Source organism: Cetorhinus maximus, chromosome 5 (assembly GCF_964194155.1).
Source record: "Cetorhinus maximus chromosome 5, sCetMax3.hap1.1, whole genome shotgun sequence".
Lineage (NCBI taxonomy): Eukaryota > Metazoa > Chordata > Chondrichthyes > Lamniformes > Cetorhinidae > Cetorhinus > Cetorhinus maximus.
Window position 1 is genome coordinate 69,186,480 of NC_135883.1, and position 17,712 is coordinate 69,204,191.

The 17,712-nt window shown below is 42.9% G+C and overlaps 1 protein-coding gene across 4 annotated transcripts in view; it reads left to right on the forward strand.

Annotated features, from left to right (window-relative positions):
- LOC144680703 (signal-induced proliferation-associated 1-like protein 2) overlaps nucleotides 1-17,712 on the forward strand; it is a 637,588-nt gene that overhangs the window by 446,879 nt on the left and 172,997 nt on the right. For all 4 annotated transcript variants that reach the window (XM_078541960.1, XM_078541959.1, XM_078541961.1 and 1 more), the window contains exon 11: nucleotides 518-775. In XM_078541960.1, coding sequence (XP_078398086.1) covers nucleotides 518-775 — 258 coding nt within the window. The remainder of the gene's footprint in view (nucleotides 1-517; nucleotides 776-17,712) is intronic.

Sequence of the window (17,712 nt, forward strand, 5' to 3'; positions counted from 1 at the left end):
CACATATGGCAGCTTTAACCCCTTCCCCAGCCCCCCTTCCCCCACTGCCCACCATGTGCCTATCTCACTGTGACTGCAAATATAAGTTATAAATTAAGCCTAACTTCATTCATAGATTGCACAGCTAGTGTCCAGATCTGTTGTATAGCAGTACTTCTAGCACATGTAGAGTTATTTTCAACTGTCATATTGGCAGAAACTCTGTAAGGAGTGATGTTGTATCTGCTGAACTAGATGCCTTGGGTTTATTGTGCATTATTCAGAAGATTAAATCTGCTTGCAGCACTGGTCCCTGCAGTACAGTCAAATCAGTGAGCTGCATCTGGCAGGAGTAGAGAGAAGGGCTGCTTTAATCATGAAAACCAAGGTCACCCCTATTGGGCAGCAATGTCAACTGTACTTTATATTTAATTATTTGCCTCTGATTTTTTTCATGTGTCTGATGGGGAGAACTTGGGTTCTGTATTTAAGGTTATTGCACTCTCAGTTTAACAAACCAAATATTCTTTTTGGGCAGAGGCTGCTCAGAACTGTACAGGATACCAATGGTGGAATATAAAGTGGACAATGAAGGCACTCCTTGTGAATTCAAAACCCCCTTCAGAAGAAACACTACCTGGCATCGAGTGGCCACGCCAGCGGGGCAGCCACTCTCCCGATGCTCCCCGATACAAGGAGGTGCCGACAGGCTTCAATCACAGCAAATGTTGCAGCAGGTCCGTGCAGCTATTCCTCGCAGTACATCTTTTGACAGAAAACTGCCAGATGGTGTGAGGTAATACTCTTCTTAATTTCTATTACACTGCTGAAATTTTACCTCTGAAATTCCACCATCAACTCCCAAGGGGCTGCGAATAAAGCTCACTTCCTAATTGTATGCAACTCCAAAGCGTGAATACTGCTTTGAGGGCAGATTTAATGTAGCATGCCTCCTAAGCTTATAAACTGAATTGAGCATTGTCTGAACAAGAGACAGCTGTGTATTGTCTAACTGCAGTGCAGCTTAAGGGGTAGCATAGGTAAATCTTTGACAGCAATTGCACTGATGGTGTATTTAGCTCTTCATAGTCCATTGATGATATTAAAGTGTTCTCAGATATTTCATATTTTCATTTATGAATGTGCTTGTTAAGTGAGCCTGCAAGTGTAAATATTTAACTCACTAGAATGATGTATACATTTCTATCTAAGACAAGCAATGTATATGCTATTAGTCAGGAATGGTAAGATGTGAGGGCACATTTAACTGTATCAGTACCATACATGCCAAGTGGCAATTTAGGGGTTTGGGCTGACAAGATTCACTGTGAGCCAGACCTCCATCCTCAATGCTCCCTGTCTTCTCTTTCCCACCCCACCTCCGAGCAGCTATCTGCTTCCAGCTGGTAGTGAACTGGACACCTCTTTCCTTCAAAACTGGTACAAGAATGATCTCCGCCACTGTGTATTGGAGGCAGGTATTCTCATGAGAACAGAAGTTTCAGACTACCACATACAACAGTCTGCTGTTAGCAGCAAGAACAGTGTTGAAACCAAAAATAAAGAACTTGAACTTATATAGCACCTCATCCCAAAATGTTTCAAAGCCAATACTTCTGCAATGTAGTCACTGTTGGAATATGGAAAAACAAAGTAGTCAATTTGCACAAAGCAAGATTCCACAAACAGCTGTGAGGCGGGGGGTCAGCTTTTTGGGGGCTGTGTCACTTTTTATTTTGAAGCTGCTGATCATCTTTTGCTCATTTTTCTAGATTGACAGCAGATGTGCTCTCACATTAGTTACTGTCTGCTCTGTTCCTCCAGCACTGCAATGTTGAAAAGTCCATTTTTTGTGAAGAATCCAGATCCCCACAGTTGATTTAGCATCAGGCAGTACAACAGGGCGGATGCATGGAGAGATTTAAAAGCAACAGCAAAGGCTGTTGACCCCAAGCTGTTGGCTGAAGTTAAAAGGGAAAGCTGTCAGTTAAATATCCCTGTGCTAGAGCAGAGCATCAATTGATGGGCGAGAGCTGGTTGAAATGCAACACACCAGAGAGCAAATGTATAAGTAGCTACTAAACAACATGAAGATGAGAATTTTGGTGGACGAAGGTTTTAATAATAGTGTCCCTCACTAGCAATACCTTGTATTTACATAGCACCTGTAAGATACAAAAAAACCTTCCAAGGCACTTTGCAAATGGGTATTATGAAAGTAGACTTCACAAGGAAGAAGAAATTTGGACGTGACCAAAAGCTCAGTTGAAGGTTCAGAAATACTCAAGTTATAGTGAGAGTTGTGTACAGGCCCTCTAACAGTAACCACATGGGAGGGTCGAGCATAAAGTAAGAAATAATTGCGCACCAGCACATCTGCTGTCAATCTAGAAAAATGAGCAAAAGATGATCAACAGCTTCAAAATAAAAGGTGACACAGCCCCCAAAGAGCTGACCCCCCGCCTCACAGCTGTTTGTGGAATCTTGCATTATGCAAATTGACTACTTTGTTTTCCCATATTCCAACAGTGACTACATTGCAGAAGTATTCCATTGGCTTTGAAACACTTTGGGATGAGGTGCTAGATAAATGCAAGTTTTCCCAGGCTTGGGGGTTGGGGAGCTGGGAAAATAGTGGGGAGCCACATGGGATGCGTTCCTACTGCTGGGGAGCTTGCCCAGGGTTGGGCTGGGAATTGGATCGGTCGTCCACTCCACTGAGTCCACTTGCCAACCAATCAGCACTCTCTTCTCATACAGTACAAACATGTTGTTTCCCCTGACATTGGTATTTTCTTGCAAATTGTCCTGATGAGTGCAAGACGAAAAGCTTTGACAAAAAATCTCTCTTTTTTTCAGCAATACTCAAGTTATAGTGAGAGTTGTGTACAGGCCCCCTAACAGTAACCACATGGGAGGGTTGAGCATAAAGGAAGAAATCATTGGAGCTTGTCAGAAAGGCACGGCAATAATCATGGGAGATTTTAATTTACATTTAGACTAGAAAAGTCAGATGGGCAAAGCTAGCCTAGATTAGGAGTACATTGAATGTTTTCAGGATAGTTTCTGAGAACAACATGTTCTGGAGCCAACCAGAGAGCAGGCTATACTAGACCTGGTATTGTGCAATGAGATGGAAGTAATTAATGATCTCCTAGTGAAGGCGCCCCTAGGTAGCAGCGACCATAATATGATTGAATTTTACATTCAGTTTGAGGGAGAGAGGAGTGGGTCTGAGACTAAGTTTTTAAACTTAAATAAGGGCAATCATGAGGGCCTGAAAGCTGAGCTGGCTAAGGTTAATTGGCAAATTAGATTAAGGGATAGATGAATAGAGATGCAGTGGCTAACATTTTAAAGGGATATTTCAAAATGCACAGAATAGATACATTCCAATGAGTAAAAAAAAAGTCCAAGGTACGGACACACCATCCATGGTTAATTAGAAAGGTTAAAGGTAGTATCAAACTTAAAGAAAAATCATATAAATGTGCAAAGATAGATGGGAGGCCAGAAGATAGGACAGAATATAAGGAACAGCAAAGAATGACTAAAAGCCTAATAAGAAGGGAAACATTAAAGTATGAGAGAAAGCTAGCCAGAAATATAAAAACAGATAGTAAGAGTTCTTATAATGTTTAAAAAAGAAAAGAGCTAACAAAGTGAATGTTGGTCCTATAGAAAATGAGGCTGGAGAATTGATAATAGAAAACAAGGAAATGGCAGATGAATTGAACAGGTATTTTGCATCAGTTTTCACAATAGACGATACAAGTACCATCCCAGAAGCAGCTATAAACCAGGAAATGGAAGTGGGGAAAGAAGTCAGGAAAATTACGATCACTAGAGAAGTGGTACTGAGAAATTATTGGAGCTGCGGCTAACAAGAGCCCGGATCTTGATGGACTTTATCCTAGGGTCTTAAAAGAAGTGCCTAGTGAGATAGTTGATGCATTGGTTTTAATTTTCCAAAACTCTCTAGATTCAGGGAAGGTCCCATTAGATTGGAAGATAGCAAATGTAACTCCATTATTCAAAAAGGGAGGCAGACAGACAGCTGGAAACCACAGGCCTGTTAGCTTAACGTCTGTGGTAGGGAAAATGTTAGAAGCTATTATTAAAGAAGTTATAGCGGGCACTTGGATGAGCTCAAGATCATCAGGCAGAGTTAACATGGTTTTGTGAAAGGGAAATCATATTTAACCAACCTATTGGAGTACTTTGAGGAAGTAGCAAGTGCTGTGGATAAAGGGGAATCGGTGGATGTAGGTACTTAGATTTCCAGAAGGCATTTGATAAAGTGCCACATCAAAGGTTATTGTGGAAAATAAAAGCTACTGGTATAGAGGGTAACATATTGGCATGGATAGAAGATTGGCTGACTAATAGGAAGCAGAGAGTAGGCATAACTGGGTCTTTTTCAAGTTGGCAAGATGTAATGAGTGGCGTGCCTCATGGAATCAGTGCTGGGACCTCAACTGTTTACAATTTATATAAATGACTTGAATGAAAGGAGGTTTGCCAAATTTGCTGATGACACAAAGATAGGTAGGAAAGTAAGTTGTGGACAGGACATAAGGAGGCTACAAAAAGATATAGATAGGTCAAGTGATTGGGCAAAGATCTGGCAGATGGAGTATAATTTTGGAAAATGTGAAATTGTCCATTTTGGCAGGAAGAATAAAAGAGAAGCATGTTATCTAAATGGTGAGAGATTTCAGAACCCTGAGGTGCAGATGGATCTGGTTGCCCTAGTGCATGATTCATAAAAGGCTATTAATCAAGTACAGCAAGTAATTAGGAAAGCTAATAGAATCTTATCATTTATTGCGAGGGGAATTGAATACAAAAGTAGGGAGGTTATGCTTCAGTTGTACAGGGCACTAGTGAGACCACATTTGGAGTACTGTGTACAGTATTGGTCAACTTCTTTAAGGAAGGATGTAAATGTGTTGGAAGCAGTTCAGAGAAGGTTTACCAGACTAATACCTGGAATGGGTGGGCTGTCTTATGAGGAAAGATTGGACAGGCTTGGCTTCTATCTGCTGCAGTTTAGAAGAGCAAGAGGCGACTTGATTGAAACATATAAGATCCTGAGGGGATTTGACAGGGTGAATGTGGAGAGGACGTTTCCTCTTGTGGAAGAATCTAGAACTAGGAGTCACTGTTTAAAAATAACGGGCCGCCCATTTAAAACAGAGATGAGGTGAAATTCTTTCACTCAGAGGGTCGTGAGTCTTTGGAACTCTCTTCCTGAAAAGCCATGATCTTATTAAATGGTGGAGCAGGCTCAAGGGGCTGAATGGCCTACTCCTGCTCCTCGTTCGTATGTTTTTTTGCTTCATTCACAGGATGTGGGCTTAGCTGGCTAGGTGAGCATTATTGCCCATCCCTGGTTGCCCTTGACAAGGTGCTGGTGAGCTGCTTTCTTGAACCACTGGAGTCCCTGTTGTGTAGGTACACCCGCAGTACTGTTAGGGAGGGAGTTCCAGGATTTTGACCCAGCCACAGTGAATGAACGGTGATAAATTTCCAAGTTAGGGTGGTGAATGACTTGGAGGGGAAATTCCATGTGATGGTGTTCCCATCTATCTGCTGCCCTTGTCCTTCTAGATGATAGTGGTCCTGGGTTTGGAAGGTGCTGTCTAAGGACCATAAGATGTTGGAGCAGACGTAGGCAATTCAGCTCATCCGGTCTACTCCGCCATTCAATGAGATCATGGTGATCTGAGAATCCTCAACTCCACTTTCCTGCCTTTTCCCCATAACCCTTGATTCCCTTACTGATTAAAAACCTGTCTATCTCCACCTTGAATATACTTAACAACCCAGCCTCTACTGCCCTCTGCAGTAAAGAATTCCACAGATTAAGTACCCTCTGAGAAAAGAAATTCCTCCTCATCTCAGTTTTAAATGGGCGATCCCTTACTCTGAAATTATGCCCTCTGGTCCTAGACTCGTCCACAAGGGGAAAAAACTCTCAGCATCTACACTGTCAAGTCCCCTAAGAATCTTATATGTTTCAATAAGATCACCTCTCATTCTTCTAAACTCCAATAAGTACAGGCCCAACCTACTCAACCTCTCCTCATAAGAAAATCCCTCCATACCCGGAATCAACCTAGTGAACCTTCTCTGGACTGCCTCCAATGCCAGTATATCTTTCCTTAGATAAGGGGACAAAACTGTTCACAGTATTCTAGGTGTGGTCTAACTAGTGCCTTGTATAGTTTTAGCATGACTTCCCTATTTTTATATTCCATTTCCTTTGAAATACAGGCCAACATTCCATTTGCCTTCCTTATTACCTGTTGAACTTGTATGTTAGCTTTTTGGGATTCATGCACAAGGGCTCCCAAATCCTTCTGTGCTGCAGCCTTCTGCAGCCTTTCTCCATTTAAATAATATTCAGCTCTTCTATTCTTCCTGCCAAACTGCATAACCTCACATTTTCCCACATTATATTCCATCTGTCAAGTTTTTGCCCATTCATTTAACCTGTCTATATCCCTCTGTAGACTCCTTGTGTCATCCTCACCACTTGCCTTCCTACCTATTTTTGTATCATCGCAACCTTGGTGATAGTACATTAACTTCCCTCATCTAAGTCATTAATATATATTGTAAATAATTGAGGCCCCGGCACTGATCCCTGTGGCTAGTTACAGGTTGCCATCCTGAAAATGCTCCCTTATCCCAACTCTCTGTCTTCCATCAGTTAGCCAATGCTCTGTCCATGCTTACCCCCAACACCATGGGCTCTTATCCTATTAAGTAGCCTCCATGCGGTACCTTATTGAACACCTTTCGGAAATCAAAATATATTACATCCAATGGTTCCCCTTTATCTATCCTGCTTGTTACCTCCTCAAAGAATTTTAATAAATTTATCAGGCACGATTTCCCCTTCATGAAGCCAAGCTGAGACTGCTTGATTAGATTATGTATTTCTAAATGCTCTGCTATTACATCCTTTATTATAGACGCTAACATTTTCTCAATGACAGATGTTGAGCTAACTGGCCTATAGTTACCTGTTTCTTGTCTCCCTCCCTTTTTGAATAAGGGTGTTACATTGGTAGTTTTCCAATTCTCTGGGACTTTTCCAGAATCTAAGGATTTTTGGACGATTACTATCAGTGCATCCACTATCTCGCTAGCTACTTCCTTTAATATCCTAGGATGCAACCCATCAGGTCCAGGGGACTTATTGACTTTTAGCCCCATTAGTTTCCCTAGTACCTTTTCTCTAGTGATACTTATTGTATTTATTCCTTCCTGCTCTTTTGCCCCTAGATTATTTAGTATTGGAATGCTATTAGTGTCTTCTACCGTGAAGACTGAAGCAAAGTATTTATTCAACTCCTTTGCCATTTCCTGGTTCCCCATTGTTATTTCCCCAGCCTAACTCTGTAAGGGGCCTATTTTCATTTTGGTCTCTCTCTTCCTTTTCATATATTTAAAGAAGCTCTTACTATCCATTTTTATGTTACTTGCTATTATTTTTTGGTCATCTTTTGTTGATTTTTAAAAACTTTCCCAATCCTCTGCCTTACCACTAATCTTTACCACATTGTATGTCTTTTCTTTTAATTTGATATTATCCTTAACTTCCTTGGTTAATCATGGTTGGTTTATCCCCTTCCTTGAATCCTTCTTCCTCACTGGGATATATCTTTGTTGCGAGTCATGAACTATTTTCTTAAACGTCTACTATTGTTCATCAACCGTTTTTTCTGCTAAATTCCTATCCCAGTCCACTCCAGCCAACACTGCCCTTATTCCTTTATAATTACCCTTATTTAAGTTTAGCACAGTTGTTTCCGACCCAAGTTTCTCACTCTCAAAATGAATGCTAAATTCTACCATATTATGGTCAGTGTTTCCTAGGGTATCTTTTACTCTGGGATCATTTATTGTACCTTCCTCATTACACATTACCAGATCCAAAATAGCCTGATCCCTGGTTGGATTCACAACATATTGGGCTGAATTTTCCCCCAGTCGGTGGGGGGTTATGTGGGGGCATGCGGGAGCAAGCACGAACCCGATCGGTGCCCCCGACCAGGTGTGCGCTGCCATTTTACGTGGACGGGCCAATTAAAGCCCGTCCAGTGTGACGCTCGCCCGGAAGCACTGAGTGCTCCCTGTGTGGGCAGAGGGGGGATTCTCTGAGTCCAGGCGTGCTCACGAAAGAGCACAGAAATCTGTGCCTCAGGGAAGTTTGTTTAAAGTTCAAACATTTAAATAAAGAATTGAAAATATTTTAAGACATGTCCCCTCATGTAACAGTGTCACACGAGCTGGGACATGTCAAGGAACGTTAATTTAAAAATGTATTTAATTTATAAACACTTCATGAAACCTCATCCCGCATGTGGATGAGGTTCCATGAAAAATGCAAAGGCCACCTGGGCTCTTCGTCAGTCCGCCAACCTTAACGTTGGACGGGCAGCTCATTTAATTTATTTAATTAGTTTTAAATAGGCCTTTGACAATTTGGTGGGCGCACAGCCAGCTCGCCGCCCACCGAACTGAAAATCTAAATGACGCGCAGTGACGTCAGGATGCCCGCCCGACATCACCACTCATCATTTTACACGTCAGCGAGCGGGCTCCACCCCTGCTCACCGACCGGAAAATTCTCCCCATTGTTCTAGGTAACTGTCCCAAATACACTCTATGAATTCTTGCTCGTGGCTACCTCTGCCAATTTGATGTTCCCAATCTACATGAAGATTAAAGTCACCCATGATTATTATATTGCCTTTTTTACATGCCCTCATTATCTTCTGATTCATTCTCTGTTCTACAGTATAGCTACTGTTCCAGGACCTAGAGACTACTCCCACCAGTGTCTTATTCCCCTTATTATTTCTTACCTCCACCCATATGGTTTCTTCATCTCCCGATCCAAGATCCTTTCTTGCTATCGTACTTATTCCATCTCATACTAACAAAGCTACCCCACCACCCTTTCCTTCCTGCTTGTTGTTTCGAAAAATTACATACCCCTGAATATTTAGTTCCCAGCTTTGATCTCCTTGTAACCACGTCTCCATAATGACTATAAGATCATACCCATTAACCTCTATTTGTGCCGTTAAATCATTTATTTTGTTCCGAATACTACGTGCATTTAAGTAAAGAGCCATTCATTTTGCCTTTTTACCATTTTTTTTCCCGCTTTGAACCTATTTGCTGCTGTTTTTTTATGTATGTATACTCTGTCCTTTCCTGTCACACTCTGGTATCATTACCTAAATAGCTGCCCTGCAAGGCTGCCATATCCTTTTGCTACATAAGCCTATATATCCCCTTTCCAGAACCAGCCCCCCCCCCACCACCACCACCCGGCCTAATTAGTTTAAAGCCCTCTCCACAGCCCCAGTTATTTGGTTCGCCAGGACACTGGTCCCAGCACGGTTCAAGTGAAACCCGTCCCACCGGGTCAGCTCCCTTCTACCCCAGTATTGATGCCAATGCCCCATGAAACCCATTCCTCCCAACCAACTTTGAGCCATGCATTTAACTCGTTGACTATTTTTACCTTATGTCAGTTTGCCCGTGGCTCAGGTAGTAATCCCGAGTTTATTACCTTGGAGGTTCTGCTTTTTAATTTTTCTCCTAACTGTTCAAATTCTTTCAGCAGAACTTGTTTCTAGTTCTAACAATGTCGTTGGAACCTTGGAGAATTCCTGCAGTGCATCTTGTAGATGGTAGACACTGCTGCTACTGTGCGTCAGTGGTGGAGGGAGTGAATGTTTGTGGATGTGGTGCCAATCAAATGGGCTGCTTTGTCCTGGACGGCTTCAAGCTTCTTGAGTGTTGTGGGAGTGTTGCACTCATCCAGGCAAGTGGGGAGTATTCCATCACACTCCTGGCTTGTGCCTTATAGATGGTGGACAGGTTTTGGGGAGTCAGGAGGTGAGTTATTCGCCACAGGATTCCGAACCTCTGACCTGCTCTTGTAGCCATAGTGTTTACATGGCTAGCCCAGTTTCTGGTCAATTGTAATCCCAGAATGTTGATAGTGGAGGATTCAATGATGGTAATGCCATTGAATGTTATGGGGTGATGGTTAGATTCTTTCTTGTTGGCAATGGTCATTGCCTGGCACTTATGTGGCTTGAATATTACTTGCCGCTTGTCAACCCAAGCCTGGATATTGTCCAGGTCTTGCTGCATTTGGACATGGATTGCTTCAGTATCTGAGAAGCTGAAAATGGTTCTGAACATTGTGCAACCATCAGTGAATATCCCCACTTCTGACCTTATGATGGAAGGAAGGTCATTGATGAAACAGCTGAAGATGGTTGGGCCGAGAACACTACCCTGAGGAACTCCTGCAGAGATGTCCTGGAGATGAGATGACTGACCACCAACAACTACAACAGTTCCTTTGAGCTAGGTGTGACTCCAACCAGTGGAGAGTTTTCCCCCTGATTCCCAGTGACTCCAGCTTTGCTAGGCCCCTTGGTGCCACACTCAATCAAATGCAGCCTTGATGTCAAGGGCAGTCACTTTCACCTCACCTCAGGAGTTCAGCTCTTTTTTCCATGTTTTGAACCAAGGCTGTAATGAGGTCAGGATCTGGGTAACCCTGGTGGAACCCAAACTGAGCATCATCACTTTAATGATAGTCGTGAGCAGACTGATGAGGCAATAATTGGCTGGGTTGGATTTGAACTGCTTTTTGTGTGCAGGACATACCTGGGCAATTTTCCACATAGCCCGGTAGATCCCAGTGTAGTAGCTATACTGGAGCAGCTTGGCTAGGGATGTGTCAAGTTCTGGAGCACAGGTCTTCAGTATCATCTTTGCAGGATCCAGTGACTTCAGCCGTTTCTTGATACCATTTGGAGTGAATCGAATTGGCTGAAGACTGGCATCTGTGATGCTGGATCCCTCCTGAGGAGGCCGAGATGGATAATCCACTTGGTACTTCTGGCTAAAGATTGTAGCAAATGCTTCAGCCTTATCTTTTGCACTGATGTGCTCGGCTCCCCCATCATTGAGGATGGGGATACTTGTGGAGCCCCCCTCCTCTGGTGAGTTGTTTAATTGCCCACCACCATTCACGACTGGATGTGGCAGGACTGCAGAGCGTAGATCTGATCCGTTGGATGTGGGATCGTTTAGCTCTGTCTGTCACTTGCTGTTTATGCTGTTTGGCATGCAAGTAGTCCTGTGTTGTAGCTTCACCAGCTTGACTTCTCATTTTTAGGTATGCCTGGTGCTGCTCCTGGCATGCCCTCCTGCACTCTCCACTGAACCAGGGTTGAACCCCTGGTTTGGTGGTAATTGTAGAGTGGGAGATATGCCGGGCATGAGGTTATAGATTGTGGTTGAGTACAATTCTGCTGCTACTGATGGCCCACAGCGTCTCATGGATGCCCACTCTTGAGTTGCTAGATCTGTTCGAAATCTATCTCATTTATAGAGTCATAGAGGTCTACAGCACAGAAAACGGCCCTTTGGCCCGTCGAGTCTGTGCCAGTCAAACAAGTACCTAACTATTCTAATCCCATTTTCCAGCACTAGGCCCATAGCCTTGTATGCCATGGCATCGCAAGTGCACATCCAAATACTTCTTAAATGTTATAGGGTTTCTGCCTCTACCACCATTTCAGGCAGTGAGTTCCAGATTCCCACCACCCTCTGGATGAAAAAATTCTTCCTCACATCCCCTCTAAACCTCCTGCCCCTACCTTAAATCTATTCCATCCTGGTTATAGATCTCTCCACCAAGGGGAAAAGTTCCTTCCTGTCTACCCTATCTATGCCCCTCATAATTTTATACACCTCAATCATGTCCCTCCTCAATCTCCTCTGCTCCAGGGAAAATAACCCCAGTCTATCCCATTTCCCCTCATAACTAAAACTCTCCAGCCCAGGCAGCATCCTGGTAAAACTCCTCTGCACTCTCTCTAGTACAATCACATCCTTCCTATAATGCGGATTCCAGAACTGCACGCAATACTCTAGCTGTGGCCTAACCAGCGTTTTATACAATTCCAGCATAACTTCCCTGCTCTTATATTCTATGCCTCAGCTAATAAAGGCAAGTATCCCATATGCCTTCTTAACCACCTTAACTACCTGTCCCGCTACCTTAAGGGACCGGTGGGCATGCACACCAAGGTCCCCTGATCCTCAGTACTTCCCAGGGTCCTACCATTCATTGTGTATTCCGGTGCATTGTTTGTCCTGCCCAATGCATCATCTCATAATTATCCGGATTAAATTCCATTTGCATTGGATTAAATTCCATTTGCATTGGATTAAATTCCATTTAGCAGTGCCACACATCACGATGGAGGGTATCCTCAATGTGAAGGCGGGACTTCGTCTCCACAAGGACTGTGTGTTGTCAATCCTACCGATGTTGTCCTGGACAGATGCATTTGTGGCAGGCAAGTTGGTGAGGATAAAGTCAAGTATGTTTTTCCGTCTTGCTGGTTCCCTCGCCCCCCTGCAGCAGACCCAGTCTAGCAGCTAGGTCCTTTAGGACTCGGCCGGCTCGATCAGTAGTGGTGCTACAAAGCCACTCTTGTTGATGAACATTGTCCCCCACCCAGAGTACGTTCTGCACCCTTGTCACCCTCATTGCTTCCTCCCATGTTTGACCTGATGCAATGAGACTTCATGGGGTCTGGAGTCGATGTTGAGGACTCCAGGCCAACTCCCTCCCAACTGTATGCCACTGTGCCGCCACCTCTGCTGGGTCTGTCCTGCCAGTTGTGATGGTAGTGTCTGGGACTTTATCTGTAAGGTATGATTCCATGAGGATGACTATGTCAGGCTGTTGCTTGACTAGTCTGTGTGGCAGCTCTCCCAATGTTGGCACAAGCCCAAGATGTTAGTAAGGAGGACTTTACAGGGTCGACAGGGCTGAGTTTTCCATTGTCATTTCCGGTGCCTAGAGTGATGCAAGGTGGTCTGTCTGGTTTTGTTCCTTCTTGAGACTTTGTAGTGGCTTGATACAACTGAGTGGCTTGCTAGGCCATTTCAGAGGGCATTTAAGAGTCAACATGTGGAGTCACATATAGGCCAGACCAGGTATTCCTTCCCTAAGGGTATTAGTGAACCAGATGGGTTTTTACAACAATCGCCAATGGTTTCATGGCCATCATTAGACTTTTAATTCCATATTTTTATTGAATTCAATTTCCACATCTGCATTGGTGGGATTTGAACCTGGGTCCCCAGAGCTTTACCCTGGGTCTTTGGATTACTAGTGCAGCGACAGTACCACTATGCCATCACCCCCCCCCACCCCGTTTGTCTGTTCATAGAACTAATTGACTTTGATACCCTGAATCCCAAAGGTCCCCAGTATGTCAGTATTAAAGAAGGTTCCTGGGAGCAAATGAGTATTTGTCAGGTCTCCTGGAATGTACCAGTGTTTACATGGAGTCTCTCCACCATCTACAAGGCACAAGTCAGGAGTGTGATGGAGCACCCTCCACTTGCCTGGATGAGTGCAGCTCCAGTGGTATTCGAGAAGCTCAAAACCACCCAGGACAAAGCAGGTTGCATGATCAGCACCCCATCCATCACCTTAAACATTCATTCCCTCCACCATCTACACACAATGGCAGCAATATGTAACATCTGCAAGATGCGTTGCAGTAACTCACCAACATAGAAACATAGAAAATAGGAGTAGGAGTAGGCCATTCAGCCCTTCGAGCCTGCTCCGCCATTCATTATGATCATGGCTGATCATCCAACTCAATAGCCTGCTCCTGTTTTCTCCCCATATCCTTTGATCCCTTTTGCCCCAAGAGCTATATCTAACTCCTTCTTGAAAACATACAATGTTTTGGCCTCCACTACTTTCTGTGGTAGTGAATTCCACAGGCTCACCACTCTCTGGGTGAAGAAATTTCTCCTCATCTCAGTCCTAAATGGCCTACCCTGTATCCTCAGACTGTGACCCCTGGTTCTGGATTCCCCCACCATCGGGAACATCCTTCCTGCATCTACCCTGTCTAGTCCTGTTAGAATTTTATAGGTTTCTATGAGATTCCCCCTGAACTCCAGCGAATATAATCCTAACCGACTCAATCTCTCCTCATATGTCAGTCCCTCCTGCTGCACCTGCATGCTTACCTTCAGCGACTGGCGTATGAGGATACTCAGGTCTCATTGCACATTCCCCTCTCTCAATTTATAGCCATTCAGATAATAATCTGCCTTTCTGTTTTTGCTGCCAAAGTGGATAACCTCACATTTATCCACATTATACTGCACCTGCTATGCATTTGCCCACTCACTCAGCTTGTCCAAATCACCCTGAAGCATCTCTGCATCCTCGTCACAACTCACCCTCCCACCCAGCTTTGTGTCATCTGCAAATTTGGAGATATTACATTTAGTTCCCTCATCTAAATCATTAATATGTATTGTGAATAGCTGGGGTCCCAGCACCGATCCTTGCAGTACCCCACTAGTCACTGCCTGCCATTCGGGAAAAGACCCGTTTATTCCTATTCTTTGTTTCCTGTCTGCTGACCAGTTTTCTATCCATCTCAGTACACTACCCCCAATCCCATGCGCTTTAATTGTACACGCTAATCACTTATGTGGGACTTTGTCGAAAGCCTTCTGAAAGTCCAAATAAACCACGTCCACTGGCTCCCCCTCATCAACTCTATTAGTTACATTCTCGAAAAATTCCAGTAGATTTGTCAAGCATGATTTCCCTTTCATAAATCAATGCTGACTGTCCCATTCTGCCACTTTTTTCCAAGTGCTCAGCTATTAAATCTTTTATAATGGACTCTAGAATTTTCCCCACTACCAACATCAAGCTGACTGGTCTATAATTCCCTGTTTTCTCTCTACCTCCCTTTTTAAACAGTGGGGTTACATTAGCTACCCTCTAATCTGTAGGAACTGTTCCAGAGTCTATAGAATCTTGGAAGATGACCACCAATGCATCCACTATTTCTAGGGCTACTTCCTTAAGTACTCTGGGAGTACTTAAGGAACCGCCAAGCCCCCTTCAAAAGCACCTTCCAAACCCGTGACCTCTAACATGTAGGAGGACAAGAGCAGTAAACACATTGGAACATCACCATCCTCCACACCACACACCATCCTGACTTGGAACTATATTGCTACCCCCCTCACTATTGCTGGATTAGAGTCCTGAAACTCCCTGGTAGCGTTGTGGGTGTACCTACACCAAATGGACTGCAGCAGTTCAAGAAGGCAGTTTACCACCACCTTCTCAAGGGCAATTGGTGATGGACAACAAATGGTGGCCTTGCCAGCAACACCTACATCACATCCCATGATAGAATTTAAAAAAACATTGACACAAAGACAGACATACTGTCAAATTAATTCCACTGAGAAAATAAAATTGGAGATGCTGAACCATATTTTAAACTGGCCTTTATTGATTGTGCTTTATTTCTAAAACAATCGAATTAATTTATGATTTATTTCTCCTTTTTACCTGTGCCTCTTCTTATACACAACCCACTGACAAAGAAGCCCTGAGCTACACCTGATAATTATTCTCTTTGTACTGGTAAGGTTATGAACCCTGTGGACATCAGAGATGCTCACAGAGATGGAGAACTCAATTAGAAGCTGCACAGAGAGCTCTTGCTCGCCCCAGCTATAGGCAGACAGCCAGCATTCAAAGTTTGTATCTACGCTGGGAACAAAATACTCATTTTCCAATTAGGAAGACCAACAATCTTGATCATTTTTAGATCAGCAAAAATGACTAAAACTGGTTAAAACAAGAATATAACCTCTTAAATAAAACTCTTAAAAAAGATTGAATGAAAGTGATTGAAATTCTGCATCAAAGCAGTGGAGCAAGCAGTTTCACATTTCCAGGATACGATAGAATAGCTAATATTTGGATTCTGCCACCAACAATCTGCCAAAAGCATGTGTAGGAAGAAAATCAATGGTGAAATGAGAGTAGAGCTAAATGCTCCTCAGTCTCGTACACCAGTTTGCTGAATGACCTAAGGAAATCCACACTGGGCACTTGCAGCAAACTGCAGCCTGAATCCATTTTCCACCTCCCACTCATCCCGACCTAAAGGCAGAGTGGGGTTGACAGGTTAGGGATGTGCTGGGTTGGTTATTCTATTGAACAAAGAGAACCTACTATCCTTGTTTTGATATTAAGACACAATATAACGGGTTTAATAGGAATGTGTTGATTAAATAAATATTTTCTGTTGTTTGTGGGAAATATTTATCTAGTAATGTTATTTCAGTGACCATAAGTTAATGGGAAATGTTCAAAGCACAGTAGGAATATCCAGAATTTAAACATGGAGAAGCTTTATAAATAATTTATAGACGTATCTTCAAAATAGAAATCAATCTTTTCTTTTCATTGCTTCACAACAATAGCCATGAGCAGCACTTATAGAGGTTATTAAAGATGAAAAGGAAGGCAAGTTATTGACAGGGAAGAGGTATGGGGATAATGGAAACATTTCTTTAACTCTGAGTTTTACTAATCAAAGTTTCAAATGTGTGCTGAACACATATCACAAAGAAAATGAGGAGGAAAATACCCAGGTGAGACTGGGGAGCCAACCGAAAGCTGTTAATAGTGAGGCAACTTAGCGGTATAACATGCTGGTTTGACTAATACATTGCACCATAGGGTGGATCTCTGCAAACATTCTTCCCAACACAGACTGTTCACTGTTGATCTTTCTGGAAGAAGGGGGAAGGCTGGTGGAGACTATAAAATAGCAGGAGAGGGGATTGTAACAAATGCCACCAAGGTAGTAGAGGTATTTTAAGCTATGCTAAAATTATGGGGGAGTGCAGTGCAATAGTGACAGAGGATTGCAATGCAATAGTGACCAGATTTTATTTTTAGTGATGTTGGTTGAGGATTACATATTGACCAGTACATAGAATAGAGGCAAACGAAGCCTTGGTTTAACATCTTACCTAATGGACAGCACCTCTGACAGTGCAGCACTCCCTCAGTACTGAATTGCTAGCCTAGGTTATATGTTCAAGTTTATGGAGCAGGGCTTGAATCCGCAACTTCTGACTTAGGGGAGAGTCTTACCACAATGACCAAGACTGACACCAATTCTAGCAATGATGGTCCACATGTAACTCTGCAGATCTATGAAAATGATGCATGTTTTTTAATGGATTTTTAAAAGTCCTGTTACCTGCAAAGAATTTAAAGAGAAACAGGAAAATTAGCAACAGATATATTGAAAACAGTATGACATGGGAGTGCATTGAAGTTATTAGTATTTAAGCTTGGGAGAAACAGTACATTAGTGGGATGAGATCTTTTTAAGGAAGGAATATTTTACTTTTCAATACTTGTTACATATACATTTGTGAGAATGAGCATGAGGGAGAGACACTTAGAAAATAGAGAAGTAAGTTTGGCATCCAAGAATCGTCTCCTCACCATTCATGACCATTGCTGTAATTACTGTCTCTCAGAAGAGCATAATGTTGTAAAACTATATCTGACTAAAGCAGTGACAAGCTTCAAATATGCATCATAGGATAAGATTAATTAGAGGCTACTTTGAGAATCTAACGTTTAATCATCAAGATTTTAACTCTTAAAACCTGGTTTGTTTGAAACTAACACCAAAGTATAATAAAAACAAAAATGCTAGAAATGCCCACCATGTCAGGTAGCCCTTTAGTAGAGAGAAACAGTTCTATTTCAGATTTATGACCTTTCATCAGAATTCAGGT